Below are 19,086 nucleotides of genomic sequence, written 5' to 3'. Positions count from 1 at the left end.
CACAAAATCTTTACTGTGGTGTCTGACTAAACTAAACCTGACAAATTTTTTTTAAAATGTTCAGATGTAATGCTTCTAGAAGCTGTAGACAATTGTCTATACAAGTTTTGTTGTAATACTTGTAATCGCTCTTTAAGTTTTTCAGTAAGAAGGATTGAGGCCCGATTTTTTGATGAGTGGTTGCACACGGGCTGTCTTTAAATACTCTGGAGAGTGGACAAAGGACAGAGAACTGTTAAATATTTAAAGTAGAAAACTGTTAAGTATTTAAAGGGGCAGTGACATCCAAAACTTCAATTAAGCATGTTGGACACAGGTAAGTAATTATACAGTACAGCAGGATGGATTTTACATGATGTATACCCATTTTCAAAAAAAATAAAAAAATAATGGGAAATGGGTATAGATCTTATAAACAGCACTTGTTCATGAATTAAATTGGAAAGGAGTGCGAGCACTGAAACTGCTACATCGGTGAAATGATTAAATAAACCAACTTTAGGAAACCACCAGCTTTAAAACAAATATTTGGAACAAAGACTAGTCATAAAAAGGTGACCTAGTATTTAAGTCCTAGAGATGGTAGAAGTCACCGGGGGATTATTGATTAAAGTGGTCAGTAGGTTAGAAAATTATAGTTCTTGGTCAAGAGAAGCTCATATCAAACAGAAGGCACAAAGCCAGTTTTCTAAAAGAAAAATATGCCTTACAAAAGAAAAACTGCAGCACACTCCTGCTGCCAGCTGAGAAGAGTTTTATTCATGTCACTGTTTTACAGTAAATTGATTTTTATGCTGAAAAGTTGAAATACCCACTGACAAAAGTACTCCAGCTCAATCTGGTTCCAGTTCTCCTTAAATGTTGGATTTGAATCACATCCCCTTCATGTGGTGGTGAAAGGTGTATATTAGCCAGTTCAGCCTGGACCAATATACTAGGCCAGTAAGTGTATCTGCCGGTACAAGTGATGATTGGTGTGATGAAAAGTGAGGCTGTGAAAGGATAACTTACCCCTTTCAGTATTTGGAACACCTAAATTAATGGTTGGTATTGAAGGATCGGCATGATCGCTGTAGTACTCCAAAAATAAGGCGTCCTTTTCCCAAGTCTTCTTTATCACTGGCACTAGAGATAGAAGGAGAAAAATCAATACAGTGTTCAGAGTTTCACAACAAGCAGACCTCATGTTCTGTGCAATGTTTTCTGACCAAATGAAAACATTCTGATATTCTGTGTTTTTAAAGTAAATATTTTATTTAGGGAGATGAATCATTAAGGATAGTGAAATGATAAACAATGTTCCCTTTAATCCTTCGACTTTGTTCAGATTAGATTAATTCAGTATGTACCGACACTGTGCTCTTTTGTTACTTGGGGAAAAGCCTCTTTTGATTCTGGCTTGGATGACTGGCTTTCAATATTTGATTAGACATATGATTAGTTACACCAAAGTAAATCACAAAACTTTTCAAAGTAACTTGTAAAATAAAGGGTTTCTTTCCTTTACTTTTACATTTCAGAGCTTTGACTCTGGGGATTTTTGTCAGGCCTCAAAAATAATTTAACTTCATTGTGCTTAATGCCCAGTAGCACTGTGAAACCTGCAGCTTTTGGCAGTGGAAAGGTACTGCAGATAGCAGATTACTGGATCTGTATTTTTCATTCTATTTATACCCTGCTATCACAGGTAGGATAAGGCACAGTAGCACCAAGTTGCTGACTTAATTCTTGGTGTCAAAGGTCAGCGTTTTCCTCTACATTTTATTACGATAGGACTCATGAATTTTTGGATATTTGAAAGTTTCTGGGCTGTTTAATTCACAGAGTATTAATGCAGAGAAACACAGGATACCCTGACATCTACAGCAGCATCAGCAGCTCAAGGCTGTGTTCATCTCTCATAAATCATCAAAAATGAATCAAAGTGGCATGTTTAAGATTAAAAGAATAAACCAAAAAACAAAAAAAGTTGTGTTCAGTGCCTGTACAGGTTCTGAACTGATAAGAAACATCAAGTACAATCAAGCTCGAAGTGCACATGTATCTTACATTACCACATTAAACAGCTAAAGCAAACAAGTATATTCCAAAAGCATCATTCAGGTCAGATATTGACTGCTTTAGACAATCATTAGGTTAAAAAGAAAACTTTGAACACAGAGTGAAGCAGCAAACACAACCTACACATTGCTGTTAAAAAAAGACAACTGTGGCTCTTGAGGATATAAAATGGCATTTTATCAGACAAATGCCACTTAAACTGAAGCACACCAGTACATTAAAACACAGTTAAAGCAGAGACTGTGTTACAAGATGGCATGAGGTTCTGTAGTTCTTAAGAAGTGCTGTAAATATTTCATTAAAAGCAAATGAAAAGATAGAGGTGAATAAATTGTGTATCACAGTAAAAAATACAGTATTATTATACTACACTATCTGCATGCCACATTTCAACTGGTTTTTAAGAAGGGTAACATCCATCCATCCATCCATCCATCTTCATCCGCTTTGTCCGGGGCCGGGTCGCGGGGGCAGCAGCCTAAGCAAAGAGGCCCAGACCTCCCTCTCCCCAGCCACCTCCTCCAGCTTATCCGGGGGAATACCAAGGCGTTCCCAGGCCAGCCGAGAGATATAATCTCTCCAGCGTGTCCTGGGTCTGCCCCGGGGCCTCCTCCCGGTGGGACATGCCTGGAACACCTCACCCAGGAGGCGCCCAGGGGGCATCCTTGTCAGATGCCCGAACCACCTCAGCTGGCTCCTTTCGATGTGGAGCAGCAGCTGCTCTACTCTGAGCCCCTCCCGGATGGCCGAACTTCTCACCCTAAGAAGGGTAACATGCTTTTCTTTAATGTTTTACTTCATTCTATGTTTTTGTCAACTCATGTTGACTTTTTATGTTTTGGAGAGAATGAAAGCTATAGAAAACAACAAAACTGACTTGGTGGTTCTGCATTTATTTCTGTTTCAAATCAGTGCAGAACCACAAAAACGTCCACGTAACAATAGAGCTACATACGGATTTCTTTTTGTGGTAGTACAGGCTAGTTCTAGGTGCAACCTTCTTGTTTAGAAATCAATTTTACAATCACGATTTCATTGAAAGCAAGCCACTTCAACAATCTCCAACAAAGCACAGTCCTTTGGAAAATATGTAAGAAAACCGTTCCCACTAAAGGTGGAAACAAACTTGTTTCTCCACCTGAGGCAAAAACACACCGTTGACTACAGCGGATGATGTGTGACCAAATGCCTGAACCTAAGATCAGAGGAGCATTAGGAGGAGCAAACAGTGAATGGAACTAAACTGGTTAAAAAAGCTCAACCCAAAACACAACATGCAAGTTAAATGATGCTAGTTATTGTTAAACTGAAGTGTTAAGCAGTCAGTTATACTTGTAGTTAATGTTTCTAGGAAGAACACTACCCAGGCTACTTTTGTGCTTACAACTGACTTATGCTGTGTTACTGCTATTGCACAACAATGTTGCTGTTGCTGACAACAAGTTTCAATAGGTTCACACTTCTAACTAGGCAATGTGTCATCAATGACAGTAGCTCATAATTGAAAATACCCGTCTTTTATTAACACTCAAAAATGGTGATTGTTGTTCAGTATTTTTTTGTTTATGTATTGCAAATTTTCTTGCAACATCGTAATATAGTTTTGAGGCTCTATTTTCTCACCCCTAATGAGAGTTCATCCTACAGTATTTTATTGTCTTCGTATTAGTATTTAGTATTTATTTATTTATTGTCATTGTCAAGAACAATGAAATTGCGTTTGGGGCTTCCATACAACCCCAAAAAAAAGAAGAAAATAATAAATACCCCTTAAAACCCAAGTGTACATATTTAACCCAGTGTGACTCCAATGCAATAAGACAATCCTTAGCAATAATGTTCGTAGAAATTCAGACTACAGAAGATTAAAAAGCCTTCACACTGATTGACATCTTAAATTAAACGTGATACACTTTCATGTCTCTTGCTTTACGCAGCTAAGCTAACCTTTGATGTCTGAATCTAATATTCATTTTCATCTTGTCTGCATTTGAAACTGATAATAGCTGCTTGGCAAAGAAAATGTAATTAAGGTAATTAGTGGAATTACTTTTGAGTGACGCCCTTTACGTATGGTGTTCAATTTGTCTGATCCATCTAAAGTTAATTTGAAATTTGATCTATTGACTTAACCCGCAACAGTTTTATCAGTTTAAAAGTGGAGTACATTTACTATAGATAGCTTAATGTTAGGGAGTGCGTGCCAGTAAGTGGCATTGCTGGATGACTGAGCATTTGGAGCAATAAGGGAGACACAGAAAGAAGTATAGCTAGGTATTTTTATCAGTCTAGACATAGCAGTGATGGAAAGATTTACAGAAAGAGTTTGCTCATAGCAAGAGGACAAAAATGTGTGCTGTATAAAGGGAAAATGTTCATCATTTCTGGATTTGGTATGAGAGGGAATGACTCACCTCTTTCACTGTGAAACTTCTTGCATGTTTTCACAGCAACAAATATATCTTCTTTATTTACAGGCTCCCCCTTTGATAAAAATAGGAGACATGAGTCAAAGACAAAAGCACACATATCACATATAAGTAAACCTGAAGCTCGACATGTATTGCAGCTAAATAGCTGAAACTCAGTTTCCAGACTATATTAAATGTCCAAGTGATTAGTGGGAGTTCATATCTTCAAAGTGAAATTAGAATTGGATTTTTTCTTTCATATGGTCTAAGGTCATTTGTCCTTCTAGTTGCCTTAGGTTCTCCTTTTGAAACTAAAGACAGACACTATCTGATAACCGTGCAGCATATTTGAAGGGATGCAGGAATGAATTCAGTTTTCATTTGTAGCATCTGTAGTCTCGGAAATGAAAAAAACAACAACAAACCAACAAAAAAAACACACATGATGGGAGAGACAGAAAGCAATGAAAGAAAAACGAACATCTAAATGCAATTTAGCAATTTCTTTCTCAAAAACAATTCACTAAATCACCTTCAGACAGAGTGCATTAAAAATGTATGCCACATTAAAACATCATCAGCTGCTGAACAAACTGTCACTTTTCCAACAATATTAATGAAACAAAATGCTACGTAATGTAAAGATCTCTTGTGCCGTGAAGCCTGAGCTACAAATACAAAATAAAAGACACACAAAGTACATTTAAATATTAACGGAGAAAAGAGATTCTTTGCTTTTTTACGTAATGCATAAAATGTCAGAAACGAGTGAAAAATGCTCGTCACAATCTGAGCAGAGCTAAAAGTGGCCTCTTCAAACGGACTTTGAGTGGTCCAAAACATAACCTAAAAAATACAGACACACATACACAGAAAAGGAAAAAATAGACCTCAAGGATGCTAAGATTTTGTTTATTCTGTGTCTCACGCCAGAATAAACAAGGCTTCGTTGTTATTCGTTGGCCTGTCTTACAAATTTTTTTGAAAACGACTGTTGTAGGGTGAGAATTTGAACAATCTTCTGCCCTGAAATGTTTAGCATTTTGATAGAAACCGCTCTACAATAAGTTTAGTTATTGCCTAAAATAAAAACAACAGGCTTTGCTGTCGTTGCCACTTGGGTTGTAATCATTTTGCCCTCTTAAATCTGCCTCTCGAGGCTCCTGATTCTTTTGTCGACGCTGCAGCCGAGTGCTGCTCTTAAGCCACTTGCCAATTTGTCTCACAACTGTTTCGTTCACTGTCCGGTTACGATGCATCCCCTCCTGTTCTGTCTGAATGGAAACTTCTCCCTGAATACTTATTAAACCTGTGACCTTCACGTTTCTCTGCCGGCTGCTTGGCTTGTTGTCCTGTTTTCTGTTTAAATGAATGTCGTTTTATGAGGATAGAAGTTCCGTGGAGAGGGAGGTAATAACCACATGAATATAAATCTGACAGTTTGCACTGCAGCAAACATGTACTAGACTCAAGACCACAAATGCACATACACTATGTGATTTGAATAACAAATGAAAAGATCAGATTCAATTTTTGTTTTTTCCGTCAAAACCAGGAGGGAAAATCATGAAAAATTAAAATGGAAAAACTCAGAAATGGGACACTCTCAGCAGCAAGCTCTGGCATCTCAAATTCAACTCGCCTCACCTTCTCCACAAAACTCGAGTCGCATCTATCCCAAACAATCACTTCTTACTAGTATTACTGATCAATTTATGGTGTGCGTGGAACCAACTGCTGCAGGCTAAAGAATATCACACCCTTCTAATAAGTTCACAAACCAAACTTCTCTCAGCTTGAGCAAACATCATACACTGGAGATCCTGTGGAGAATTTTGCTTAGAATTCAGCACAGCATGGTTAGATTTGCTGCAACTGACTAACACAAAAAAAAAATCTACCCCAGCAAGTATGATTAAGCTTCAGTAGGAATCCTACTGACCTTACTTACATTCTGACCGAATCAATTTTTTTTTTTCCCCATTAGTTACACCCACTCACTGGCTCCCACTCAGATACAACGAAAAATAAAAAAAAATGTCCTAATGGAAGCTTATAAAGAAAACTAAAACTGCTTTCGTGTTTTGCATGTTTCCCCAGTGCAAAATTTAGACGGTAGAAATATCTGCTACAGATTCATGACACAATAAATGTGCGTGATGATTTATGTTTCAATGACAAATACAGCAAATATTCAAATATAATGCAAGCGTTCAGGTTAAGACACAGCTTGAAAAAAGGCATTGCGATGTTTGACATTTGACAGTAAATACATAGAAAAATATTTAGATATAAAAAAATACAGAATAAAACATCTGATTTGAATTTGGAAACAAACTGAAAGGATGTTGCTTTGCAATTGGCTGATATCTTAAATTAATTTGGCAAAACAAATGAAAGACTTCCGTCTTTTCTGGTTGCACAGTATGTGGTATAAAAGCAGTACTTCACCGTGAAATGCCAGCGTGGCTCGGATTCAACCTTGGGCAAGAGGGCCATCATACATCATTACATGACTGCCAATACCTCACAGTGAACCATCCTCTGTTTTGTGCTGTCATTTAATTTTGCTCCCTTTTCATTTCCTGGGAATTGAGGACAATCAAACTGATCCAAATACAGAGCAGATACTCACACACAGTGGAGGCTTTTTGCTCACAGTGGTTGCACAGTGGCTGGCCTGGGGAGAGTCCTCTGGCACAGTACACAGCTCAGGAACTGCAGTGAGATGTGGACCCTTCCCATTGTCCCAGATATACAAGGCAACCTAAAAAAATCCAGAATCATGTGGTCAAGCTTATGAGTTATGGACAGAATGCAATCCTTAAGACATTAATGACTGATTAAAAACATAAACATGTGCTGCTTTTTGTATTATTATTGTCTTATTTTATATTATAATAAAAAGAACAGTTTAGAAAATTCCAGGAGCATATTCACTATTTAAGCCGAATAACAAAAAAGATTAAGAAGAGGAGAGATTAGAGGAGACTTGAGAAGTGGTGAGTATTACTGCATTTCTTCCTGAAGAAGAAAATCTGGGTTTCAAGTTAAATATTCTGCATGGAGAAGACAGAGATGTTGCAGAGTAAGAATGTGTCATGAGATGTGACAGCTAGTGCTGCCTGGAACTGTCTAAAGTAGCAGAAAAATACAGAAACTGTAAACTTACCAGCAATGAACTGCTGCAATTCATGCAGCATATTACATGTACAGTAATATTTAAAGCACACATTTCATTAAACAAAAAAAAAAAAAGAAAACTCAGAATTCTATTTTTTTTTATTATATATATAAGGTAGGTAGAAGGTGTAATATTTCTACTCAACTGAAAGAGATCTAACGGCACCACCTTTTTCAGTCTGAGCCAGATAAGTCTGATGTTCTGTTTACTCAACAAAATCCCTAGACGCCTCTCTGGCTGAATTTCAGTGATAAAAAAAAAAAATAAGAGCCTCAATACAGCACCATGACAATTCTCCAAAGTAATGAGATTTCACTTCAAGGTTAGATGAATTTCATGCCTTGCTCTTTTTGTGCAAATAAATTATAATGGGCTGGCATTGACTTGAGAGTGAAAAAAGCTGTTAGAAAATGGTTGCAAACCAGTAGGCTCGTGATCTCACTCCATGCAAAACCGCATGACTTGCATAGTATCTTACCTCATGTTTAAGGTCAATAGTGAAGTCAGATTTAAGTGGCTCCTCTTTCACTTTCTTTGCAAGCCTAAAATAATAAATAAGATTTTGAAATCAAACACACAGCAAATAAATAATAAATGTATGTGTAAATATACGTGATAGTGATGTAACCTTATTTTCTGAAGCCTGTATGAAGAATTCAGTTTTACAGATTTATTGCACATACTCACCGAACAACTAGGGGGATGCTTAAGGCCCAAGAGGCAGCAAAGTCTGGATATTTAAAGATGGAGGGGTTCTCTGCAAAGGCATAATGATGGATGATGGTCGATTCCTCATCAAAGAGGGGCTTACCCAGAAACCACTCCTGATAAATAAGTTTAAGAGACACATTTCACTATGTCACACATAAAACGTTTTTATTGTTTTTCCCCATTAAAATGCTGTGAAACGTCATAAAAAGAAAACTTTGCACTTGTGGCCTAATTTAATTTTCACACTGCACGTCAGAAAATCTTTGAAATTATTTCCAGTGAATAAGTTTGTTGCTAACTGGGGAAATAATAAGATTTCTTCACTGAACAAAGTTCAAAGATGACAGATATTGTAGCTACAAAGGCTGTGATCATGGTTCTTGACATATCTGGTGGAAAAAGAATAATCTGACAGTTTTAGAAAATCCCCCTAGAGCTGAAGTAGATCGAGTTAAAAGGAATTGTCCAACAGTTCAGTAAACATATTCATGCTTCTGATGTAGAATTGTTAGGAAGATCAACACCATCCTCTCATATCTGTACAGTAAAGTTATCTTAGCACCACCAGGCCTAAACCCCTGCTACAAATCCTGCCTTTCATAAAGGTTGAAAAAAGTCTTCATGAAGTTTCCACTTTTTTGTGTTGTTTTATGCTCACTGTGAACATTACTTGTTTAAAGGTGTTTCTAATATGTTATTTGAACCATTAATATCAATAAGACAGACCAAACTGGGATGTGTCTAAACCAGAACGTCAATGCTGTACTAGCTTAACCAACTCATGAGCCATCATAAATCACAAGTTACTGTAATGTGTGAGAAATATAAAGAAAGTGACACATTTTGATTGGCTGTATTGCAAAAATATAATGAGAATTAAAATTCACTAAGATATCAACGGGGCTCACAAACCCAGGCCACAAAGTAAATGGCCTGGATTTGTATAGCGCTTTTCTAGTCCCCAAGGACCCCAAAGTGCTTCACACTACATTCAGTCATTCACCCATTCACACACACATTCACACACTGGCGATGGCAAGCTACATTGTAGCCACAGCTGCCCTGGTAATCTGGTTGATCACCTAATAAAAGGATTCAAGAGTATTTTGACTGCATGGTCAGTAGTAACCATGGCCATAAAAAGCATGAAAATATGCATCAGAGTAGCACTGACTATATTTCTTCTATTAGCATAATGGTGATAAAAAGACCCCAACCCAACCACGCCTTTCCAATGTGGGAGTCAACCATTAGGACTACTCCATGATTATGACCAATAAGACCATGATCATCAGGAATACATGTGGTGGGCAACATGTGTGGCAAAGCAATATTTCAAGGAATAAATATAATTTGGTGTTTCTCTCGTTTTGTGCATGAAAAATGTATTTTACGTTAACAAGTTTGCTAAATGGTTAGTTCTGAATTTTATTCAGTACATCAGCAGTGGAAATGTGGTGAAATTTAAATTCTAAGTAGTGTTTGTGAAGGTTGTGCTGTGAAAATGGAAATGTCTCTAAAATGACAAATATGACATTAACCTTCAGCAGAGTATGTGTGAAAACCCACTAGGTCATTGCATGTAAGCTTCACTAAAATCTGACCATCACTCAACAGTAGCAGGAGTAGCAGTCTTTGGTAATGGTAGATGGATGATAGAGTGGCTACAGTCTGTGTAATTAAACATTTGCTTTTCTTTATTCAAGCCCAGCAACCCGTGGTCACAGGCTAGTGCACTCTTAGCGCCGGTCACAGCCCTGGATATTATCCCAGTTGCATCAGGAAGGCCATCCAGTATAAAATCTGTGGCAAATCAACATGCGGATCCAGCCACTGAGACAACCTCAGTAAAGACAACCCTCAGTAAATAAGGGAGCAGCCAAAACTACCTTCTTCGCTTCTTTGTTCGATTTAGTTTATCAAATAAATCCACAAATTGCAACTACAGTATATCACAAGTTGCACTGTGTTTAATTACTGTCATGCTCTGGCACCTAACTGGTTGAAGTTAATTGGAAAGTGGCAACTCATTTTTGTGAGGAGCCTTCGCTGCTTAAAACACTCTGATATGAAATCCAATTTTGTGACTTAACATGAGGCTGACCCCACTAAGCTATAACACCTGAGAGAGAAGAGTTTGCCTTTGGGCATGTTGTAATGAATCAAGTCATCAGGACGTTGTATCTGTTGCTGGCTTTGCTTTAGAATGAATTTGCGAAGATGCGTTCAATAATGAAACCGATCCCTAAGTTGGAAGTGAAATCCCACGCAGGGTGGAAATTGCCTTTTATGACAATCCAAGGGCACAGCAAAGCAAACTTCTTACAAACAGCTTAAATTTCAAAAACAAATGTTAAAAATGTGCCACATTTGTGTTATTTAAATAATTCATAAATGAAGAACTGAAGGAGAAAGTTATTTTGCTGAGCTCAACTAAGAGAAATGACAATTCCAATGCATGAATTTCTGGAGTGCTCATTCAATATTTATACTTGGCATACTCCACCAACCCATATAGATGAAAAATAATTTCATGAGTGGAGGGACAGGCCTTAAATTAGGTCTACAGCTGAGACTGGAGTGACATATCTGACAGGTTACGCTGTGAGCTGGTGGTGCTCAGTGCAGCTCGACTGTTGCAAAGAAGCTGCAGCCAACCTGATACTGTATCTCATATAACTGAAGCAATGATCGGCTAAGCTGGAATGAAAACAGGAAGCTTTGGTCTCACTGATGAATTTCTTAAAAAGCAAGAGAGAAAGCAATGGGAGAGAAAAAGACAGATGTAGATTAGGAGAAAATATTTTCTGCTTACTTTATTTTTGTCAACTTTTGCAAGGACTTTGATGAGAGCAATCAACTTCACGTTTGTTTCTTCCTCAAGAAATACAATCCATGAAGAGTTTTTCCCAAAGGAATGTGATAAGCTGAGGACACACACGCAGACAGAAATATATAGAGTTAAATAATAAAAACATTTCACTTCAGTTTACTCTGAGGAGATATCTGAGGCTGAGGCTCCTGACCCAGTCAGATCAAAGCAGTCACAACATTTCCCCAGAGGACAGAAAGACAAAAAAACAACACAAGCACACTGAGTTCTTTCAGGGAGGAAAGCCTTTCTATATAATGGTCTGGGAATATTCTATGCTACAAGTCTATGCCATGGATGATGAGAACACATTTAGATGCTGTTACACACCTCCCTAAAACAATCATAAGACATATTTTTGATTTTTAAAAAGGCTCAGGCATCCAGACAACTGAAGCTAATGCCTTTATCATGCTGTTCATACCGCTGAATACCTGTTGTCACACCTACATGCACATTAAGAAGGTATTTATCATAAAATGAAGCAATAAATCACCGTTACTGTGTTAGTAATGGCTTTTACACAAATGTGGCAACAAAATGTCCTCAAAACAGAAAAATTTACCTTCAAAATTTCAAATTTACACAGTAGAAATTGACAGAAGACAGTGTTTCTCATATGCAGTCCTCAGCACAAAGCTGAGTTGTGTTAACTGTTTGTTAATCACACCCAATCATTACCAGTTTAGGGATACTTACTAAGGCAGCAGAGGAAGGATGCTCCAGTCGCCTTCATTTTCTGATAAACTGTGAAGGAGCAAAACCACCGGCTGTTTCTGTAAGAAACAACACAGAAACGACAGATAAGAATTTCCATTCCCTCCATCAGTAGATTTTTTTTCTATATAAGTTTCATAAGACTGATGTCTCTTGTTATTTAACATGTTTCCTTTTTTATGTTTTAGCTGATTTCCTCCAAATCCTACACACTGTACAGTTGTGTAAAATTTCTTGAGATATCCCTCATTTCTTTATATTTTAGTTAGAAAACAATTCAGCAATTTGTCATCATGGAAATGCAGTATTTAAGGCAAAGACAGAGTTTGCATCATTCTAACGAGGTTGGAAGTCAATAGTTTGATTTGAGCACCTTTATTCTTTAACACAGCCTGAACTCTCTTAGACAGGCTTTCTTGAAATTTCTTTAGGTAGTCTTCAGGAACAGTTCTTCAGGCTTTTTGATGGACATTCAAAGCTCTTGTTTGGATATTGGCTGCCTTTTGTTCTATTCTCTTTTAAGATGATCCCACACTGCTTCAATAATAATGAGGTCTGGGCTCTGGGGAGGCCAGTCCATGATTGATAGGTTTCCATTGTGTAGTTTTGTTTTGTTTCTTTTGTGTGTGTGTGTGTGTGTGTGTGTGTGTGTGTGTGTGTGTGTGTGTGTGTGTGTGTGTGTGTGTGTGGGGGGGGGGGGGGGGGTACTATATTGGCAGCGTGTTGGGCATGTCATGCTGAAAAATTGTGTCAAAAAGTTGCCAATCACATGCTTTCCACATGGTATTGTATGGTGGATCGAAATTCCGTTTCTGTTTTTACAGTTTTTTGTGTTTATAATTATGATAATTCCAACAATTACAAACCCCATCACCACTGGATGAACTCCCAGATGCCCTTAGACTGATGAGGCTTCGGCAAACAGTAGATGGATCAACTGACGGGTCAGATTTAACTCTCAGGTCCCGTAAAAAGGTGTTTGGTGGATTTTTTCCTATTTTCTTAGGGGCATTCATTCATTTCAGGTACCATTCATCTGATGTAGTTCATTTTTTAGATCTTCCACTTCTTCTTTTGTCCTCACCTGTGCTTTTTTTTTTTCTTTTAAAAAAAAAGGCACACTACACTATATGCCAAATTTTTAGCTAATACCTTTTTCAGGATCACCTTATTGGTGCAAAAATACAAATTTTTTTCCTGTCAAATTGTATTATCTTTGGCATTTTTCATAGATTCAGCCAAAGAAATGGGAACAAATGTGTTTTTGGCACAGGCTGCAAGTAACAAAATGCCTAAAAATACTATTTCAAATTGGCTCTTTGCTAAGTTGTCTGTTATGTGTAGAAACAACATGAGTGGCTTTTTTTATGTCTAAATAATTCATAGGTCAGCATTAAGTGGATTAACGAAAGAAAAAAAAAAAAAAAAGGTCAGGTACAAGGAGTGGACTGAAAATAAATGAAAAAGCATCCAGTGTCCAAAGACAAACTTTGAATACCTTCAAAAAGCCCTGAGAACTCATGCTTAAGACCAATTACAAGAAAGTATAGCTCCTTAGACGCTAAACATGAAAAACTGAACTGTGCATGACCAGCTTTGCATAATACTGTACTGTGTACAATTCTGCAAATCAGACTGGTGTGTTTTACTGTTCTGCACAGCACAGCTACTGTTTACTATTAATTTCAGTAAATCAATAAGTAAAGAAGTCAATGATTTCACAAAAATATTGTCACTTTGATGAATGCATTTTTTAAACTACTCTGCTTATAATTGGGTTTTTCAAGTATCTGGGTTGTGTTGCACATTAAAACCTCTCATCATACTTTCATGAATCTGGATATGCTCATTAGAATATTCCAAATTAAATCATCATGCTGAAGTTTTCCCAACAACGATGGTGAGAAATCAGGATATCAGAACGCATGACATTTCTGTCTTTTGAGATGGTCACTGTATCAGATCAGTTGACTGTGGCATTAGAAAAAACATGACGAAAAAACTATAAAACTAAGTCCAGAGCTGCTGCTGCTGCTACTTCCTGTCCTTACACTAAAATATATACTTTGATAAGAAAGAAATAAACAAGAACAGGATATTTTAGGATGCGTACAGTGCCTACAATCCCTTCTAAATAAAAATTTCCTTTTGAGTGGCCAGAGCTGAGAAATTGTGTGAGGATTGTCTGAGAGAGCCAAGGTTTCATTTCACACTGTGAGGAAAACAAAGCAGCAGAGCGTAAGACCCTGTGGTTCATTACAGCATGGTCCACTCATCATGCAGGAAGTCAGGGAGAACAGTCTCCTCTGAGTCGTTCTGTCTAGCGGCAGCATGTTTGATTTAGCTGATGAGGCCGACACTGTGTATACATATTAATCCTTATTAGTCAGCTGAGGTTTATTATCTCTAACCATATTACACACGTTTACTCTTAAAACGATCACACGTCTGACGTCTGCCATGTTTTATTAAACTGTTCTCTACTTGACATTTACACTATTGCTGTTCCATGAAAAAATAAAGGGGAAAAATAAAATCAAAGACGCATCATCTTCAGATAATAATGCAAATTCACAACGAGGGCTTTTTCTTCGAAGAGCTATCGAAATTCTTTTGATAAAAGAGGCATTCAAGAAGACCAGACAGATAGTTTTATAGCAGTTGGGTGCGAGCTGCAAACTGCTAATCAAAAGATAAGAGCCAGTCCTCACGAGGACATGAACAGGACACTGATTGCTTGCTGACTGGGAAGATAATGGGGGTCAGTGGGACCTGGCTGTAAAACAGTCATAGGAAGCTTTAACCAATAAGGGCTGGAGGAGAGAAAAAAGATCCAGAAGCCACCTGTAAAAATAAGGACTGCAGTTGAAAAGAAAACCCATTTTTCATACAAACAAATTTTCATCACTGTGGCTTCTTATACGCATGAATTGCTATTACAGTGATGAACAGGAAAGCATTAAAAACATGCATATTGCAATACTGCTGGTAAAGGTTTTAGTTTAATCGCATTTTGCTGTAGTCTCAGCGCGTCTCTGTGGATATAAGCATTGGCTAAATGACAAAAACACTATAAATGTAATGTGAATTTTCCCAGAAGGCAGAATGTCAGACTGTAGGAACATGGGCTGTGAACCGACACAGAATGCACAAGTTCCTGTGTGTAAATCAGTGCAACACAACCTTTAGGAGTCCAATGAGGAAAAAACAGAAATATCAGAAAGTTTCCAGTTAACTGACCCTGAAACTTCACATAATTAGAGAAACAGTGTGAGCTTTTAATTATTTAATTATCTAAAACAACATTTTGCCCACATCCAAACTTCATTACCAAAACTATCCAAGGTTATCTCTTTTCTGCATTGTCGTTGCTGTGTTTTCAAAAATGATTTATAGATATTTTCATGACAGTTTTCTGTTCCACAGAACTGTATACATCTAAAATAACAATAAACAGCAAAAGTACAATCTTAGCAAGTCTCTTTGGCTTTGATGGCTTTCTTTCACTGTTTCTATAACACCCTGTAAGACTGTTGGAATTATAAGATTTTCTGTGATGTGCCTCGGAGGTGTGACTGTAGACATAGACAGCTGGTTATAACTTATGTTTGGCTTGGGATGATAGGCTGGCAGACAGTAATATCAATTGGAGTTTACATTTTATCCATGCTATTCGAACACCTTTTCTGCTTTTGTTTTGGCATATTTTTATTCTGACAGCAATTCAACAAAACAGGATCCTGCAAAACAGAAGCAGCTTGCACAAAAACTGGCACTTGATGATTTTAAGAGCTATTCTAAATGAAAATATTTTAATATGTTAACTGAAATTGGACCTCAGTAATAGAGGCTAGAGCTCTCTTGGTGATCATTTAGTAACTACTCATGGTGAGGGACAAATGTGCATTCCCTAACAGAAATGTGTATACTTTATCACTGGTTGAGGAAAGGGGTTCCTCCAGATTTCTTTTTTCAGGACATTGTGTTCTGTGTCCTGATTGGCTGTAGATCATTGTCTATCAATCTCGTGCTGTGTCTCCTGTACAGTACAGAATGCGTCCAGCTTGTCAAATTTACATAAATCTTCGATTGCTAGCAGTATGACTCTGAAGTGCTGTACTGTATGTTTGTAAGTTTCTCCCCAACAAACAACAATGTTGACGAAATGTTTTGCACCATCAAAGGCACCAGCCGGTGCCTTTGGTTTCATTCTATAATGCTGGACTTATTTTTCTACGATGGTTTGAACGTGAGCGTTTAAACAAGAGAGAAAAGTGTGAAAATGTTCATGCCTGTCTGAGAAAAGCATATAAAGTGTGTAGTGAAGGGTTTTAAAACCTTAAAACATCTATAATAATTGTAAAACATAAAGTTGGCTACTTTGCGAATTTCACCTATCGCGGGTTATTTTAGAACGTAATCCCCGCGATAAACGGGGGACCACTGTATAGTGCTTTTCTAATCTTACCTAGCACTCAAGCTACCTAGCACAGGTGAAACTGGTCTCAACGAGGTATATGATGCTGCACCGAAAAGCTCCTGCTTTATACAAACTAGAGATGGACCGATCCGATATTACGTATCGGTATCGGTCCGATACTGACCTAAATTACTGGATCGGATATCGGAGAAAAATAAAAAATGTAATTCGATCCATTAAATATCACGAAAGCACCTCACAAAACTTGCAACACGCCGTAACTCACCTCAGAACGTTAGCACGTTGGAGCAGTATGCATCACGTGATAGAGCGCTGTGGCATGCGGGACCTGTCGGTGGTCTGGATAGCATTTGGAGCTTCGCTAGCAACCTGGCATTTCATCTCCAACAAAGTTATCCCCGAGAGAAGTAAAGCAAGTGTGTAAGTCCATCTCTGAATGTTTGTAAAGCATTCCTGCGTTAAGCTTAACAAACGATATATGGAGCAACTGACTCTTCTTGCTGCTACTTCAATCATGAAACTGCTTAATGATCAGCTGATCGGCTTTTCTGTCGTGAGTCCATCTCTCTTGTTTGTTTTTGGCCCACTTTGCACCAGAAAGAGGAAACCAGCGGCTGAACAACAGCAGCACGTTTAAGCTTGATAAGCTGTTGTTAGAATTTATTTAATATTCATTTTGTACACCAGGAGCTGACGCCGGTCACTGTGCAGGGGCGGATCTAGCAAAGTTTAGCCAGGGGGGCCGATAGGGCATTAACAGCGAAAAGGGGGGCACAAAGACATACTTTTCTTTCTTATTCTCATTTAAAATGTCAAGCTGATGTAACCCACATAAAAATAAAAAGAACTGCACCTATAACTAAATCGGAATTTCAAATTCCAACCGGAGCGTGTCCATGAAGGCATCGTGACGCGTCGTGACGCACGCCACGCCGCGAGTCTGCACGTGCCTGTTGTGACCAATCACATTCGCGAGGCACCGATATATGCCTTCCGGGTTGTCGTCTCGAAAAGACGCGGGGGAGAGGCGTTAGCGGATGGAAGCAACAGGTATTGGGGCGAGCGCTTTTTGCTGTTTACTATCTTGACTTGTTTTTGAATTAATTGTGGATTGCGTTCAACAGTATTTTGATACCGCCGCGGGTAGATGCGTGGGGGCTCGTATGTGACATCGCACGTAGTGAATGGTGAGTTGAGCCTGAATGTCTGTTTGTATTTGTAACCTGTATCAGTATGCCAGTGCTATCAGCTGATGGGATAGCTAAGGCTGAGGCCTACTACATTACTACTACTCTCACTTTACGTGGCTGTAGTTTTGTTATTTGAGATTGTTATTTATTTTCATTTATTACAATGGTTGGATATGTATTTGTTGTATATTGGTATTTTCTCATGAACTTTATTGTGTACACTGGAACTAAAGCTAGCTTGGGAAATTTAGATGAATTTTGCTAATAGTGGTCCTGTGATTATAGTGCAGGCTAGTGGTGGCCTGGAGAGACCACAGCGACACCACTACCTTGGATGGCGAGCTAGGCCCAACGAGCCAGAACCCCAGCTACAACTTCCTGCGGTCTGGTAGGAGGCTGCTGCGGCCTACACTCTCCCCCCCTGGTTTTCAGTCCCCCAAATCTTACTTTCGAGATCTCAGTCTTGGAATCTCAGTTCTGATCATCACACTTCCAATTTCAACCTGTTACAGACTGTCATACGCGTTGGACTTATATCAATTATGAAATAGCAACTTTATGGACATTGTCTGCCGGGGGTTGGAGGAGGTTGCTGCACCACTGTGCAGCGGATACTTTACAAGCTTGAATTATGTTTTATCTTTTCCTGTCTGCAGATTTGTAAATATTGGTATTTGGTAATTGCACTTTATTTTCACTATAAATAATAACTGTAATCACAATATCTGTGGTTGTATGTTTATTGTACTTCACTCACCTCCTAGAGCCGAATCTGATATCTTCTGAATTAGCCCAACTACTCATAACCAACATAAATTATTTTAGCTTATGTACTTGCTACACTTTTAATAAATAATTATCTGACACCCAAAGTTTTAATTTGATGTAAAATGAATAGAAGTCAATTACTGTATATAGTAACTATTAAGTCTAATTTAAATACCCTAGTAAGCTATAGTACTGTTTCCTTTGGGAAGGTACCATCTGTGCAGTCTGCAATTTTGTTGAAGAAAGATGTTGAATCTATTTAATATTTCTTGAAAAATAATTGATTTCTGTGCATTTTTTTTTTCACACTGCATCAAATTAAGGTTGATTACGTCGATTAAGCGTCATGAGGTGGAGCGTGAGGGGTGGTTCCCTATTTTTTATTTATTTATTTTTGTTGATGCTGGGAGTTGGAACCCTATTAGTTAGGTTGCTTAATATTTACGCTAAGTACTCTTTAAAATACCAGAATAGGGAGGATGGTGTAGGTTTAAGTTTATTAGATTGATCAGTATTGCTGAACTATGAAATATTTTTTTTGCATACAGGTATAACAGAATAGCTTTAGTGTAGTTGTTGTTTTAAACTTGAGTATGAACTTATACAAAATGCAGCAAGATATTTTTAAAAAAACAGTTTTGTTGATTAAAAAACACTATATCGGATTCATATCGGTATCGGCAGATATCCAAATTTATGATATCGGTATCGGTATCGGACATAAAAAAGTG

General features: G+C 37.9%; 1 protein-coding gene across 1 annotated transcript in view; it reads right to left on the bottom strand.

Moving 5' to 3' along the window:
- b3glcta (beta 3-glucosyltransferase a) overlaps positions 1 to 19,086 on the bottom strand; it is a 90,218-nt gene that overhangs the window by 11,848 nt on the left and 59,284 nt on the right. Inside the window, exons 5-11 of the mRNA XM_085379324.1 lie at positions 11,939 to 12,015; positions 11,183 to 11,294; positions 8,344 to 8,480; positions 8,135 to 8,198; positions 7,108 to 7,239; positions 4,476 to 4,545; positions 1,012 to 1,125 (exon numbers count right to left, since the gene is read on the bottom strand). Coding sequence (XP_085235450.1) covers positions 1,012 to 1,125; positions 4,476 to 4,545; positions 7,108 to 7,239; positions 8,135 to 8,198; positions 8,344 to 8,480; positions 11,183 to 11,294; positions 11,939 to 12,015 — 706 coding nt within the window. The remainder of the gene's footprint in view (positions 1 to 1,011; positions 1,126 to 4,475; positions 4,546 to 7,107; positions 7,240 to 8,134; positions 8,199 to 8,343; positions 8,481 to 11,182; positions 11,295 to 11,938; positions 12,016 to 19,086) is intronic.

The sequence above is a fragment of the Rhamphochromis longiceps genome, linkage group LG14, assembly GCF_057381845.1.
Source record: "Rhamphochromis longiceps isolate RC_006_pf linkage group LG14, R_longiceps_female_GT1.1, whole genome shotgun sequence".
In the NCBI taxonomy this organism is placed as follows: Eukaryota; Metazoa; Chordata; class Actinopteri; order Cichliformes; family Cichlidae; genus Rhamphochromis; species Rhamphochromis longiceps.
The sequence above is the reverse complement of the archived record's forward strand: the minus strand, read 5'-3'. Positions and strand labels throughout refer to the sequence as shown.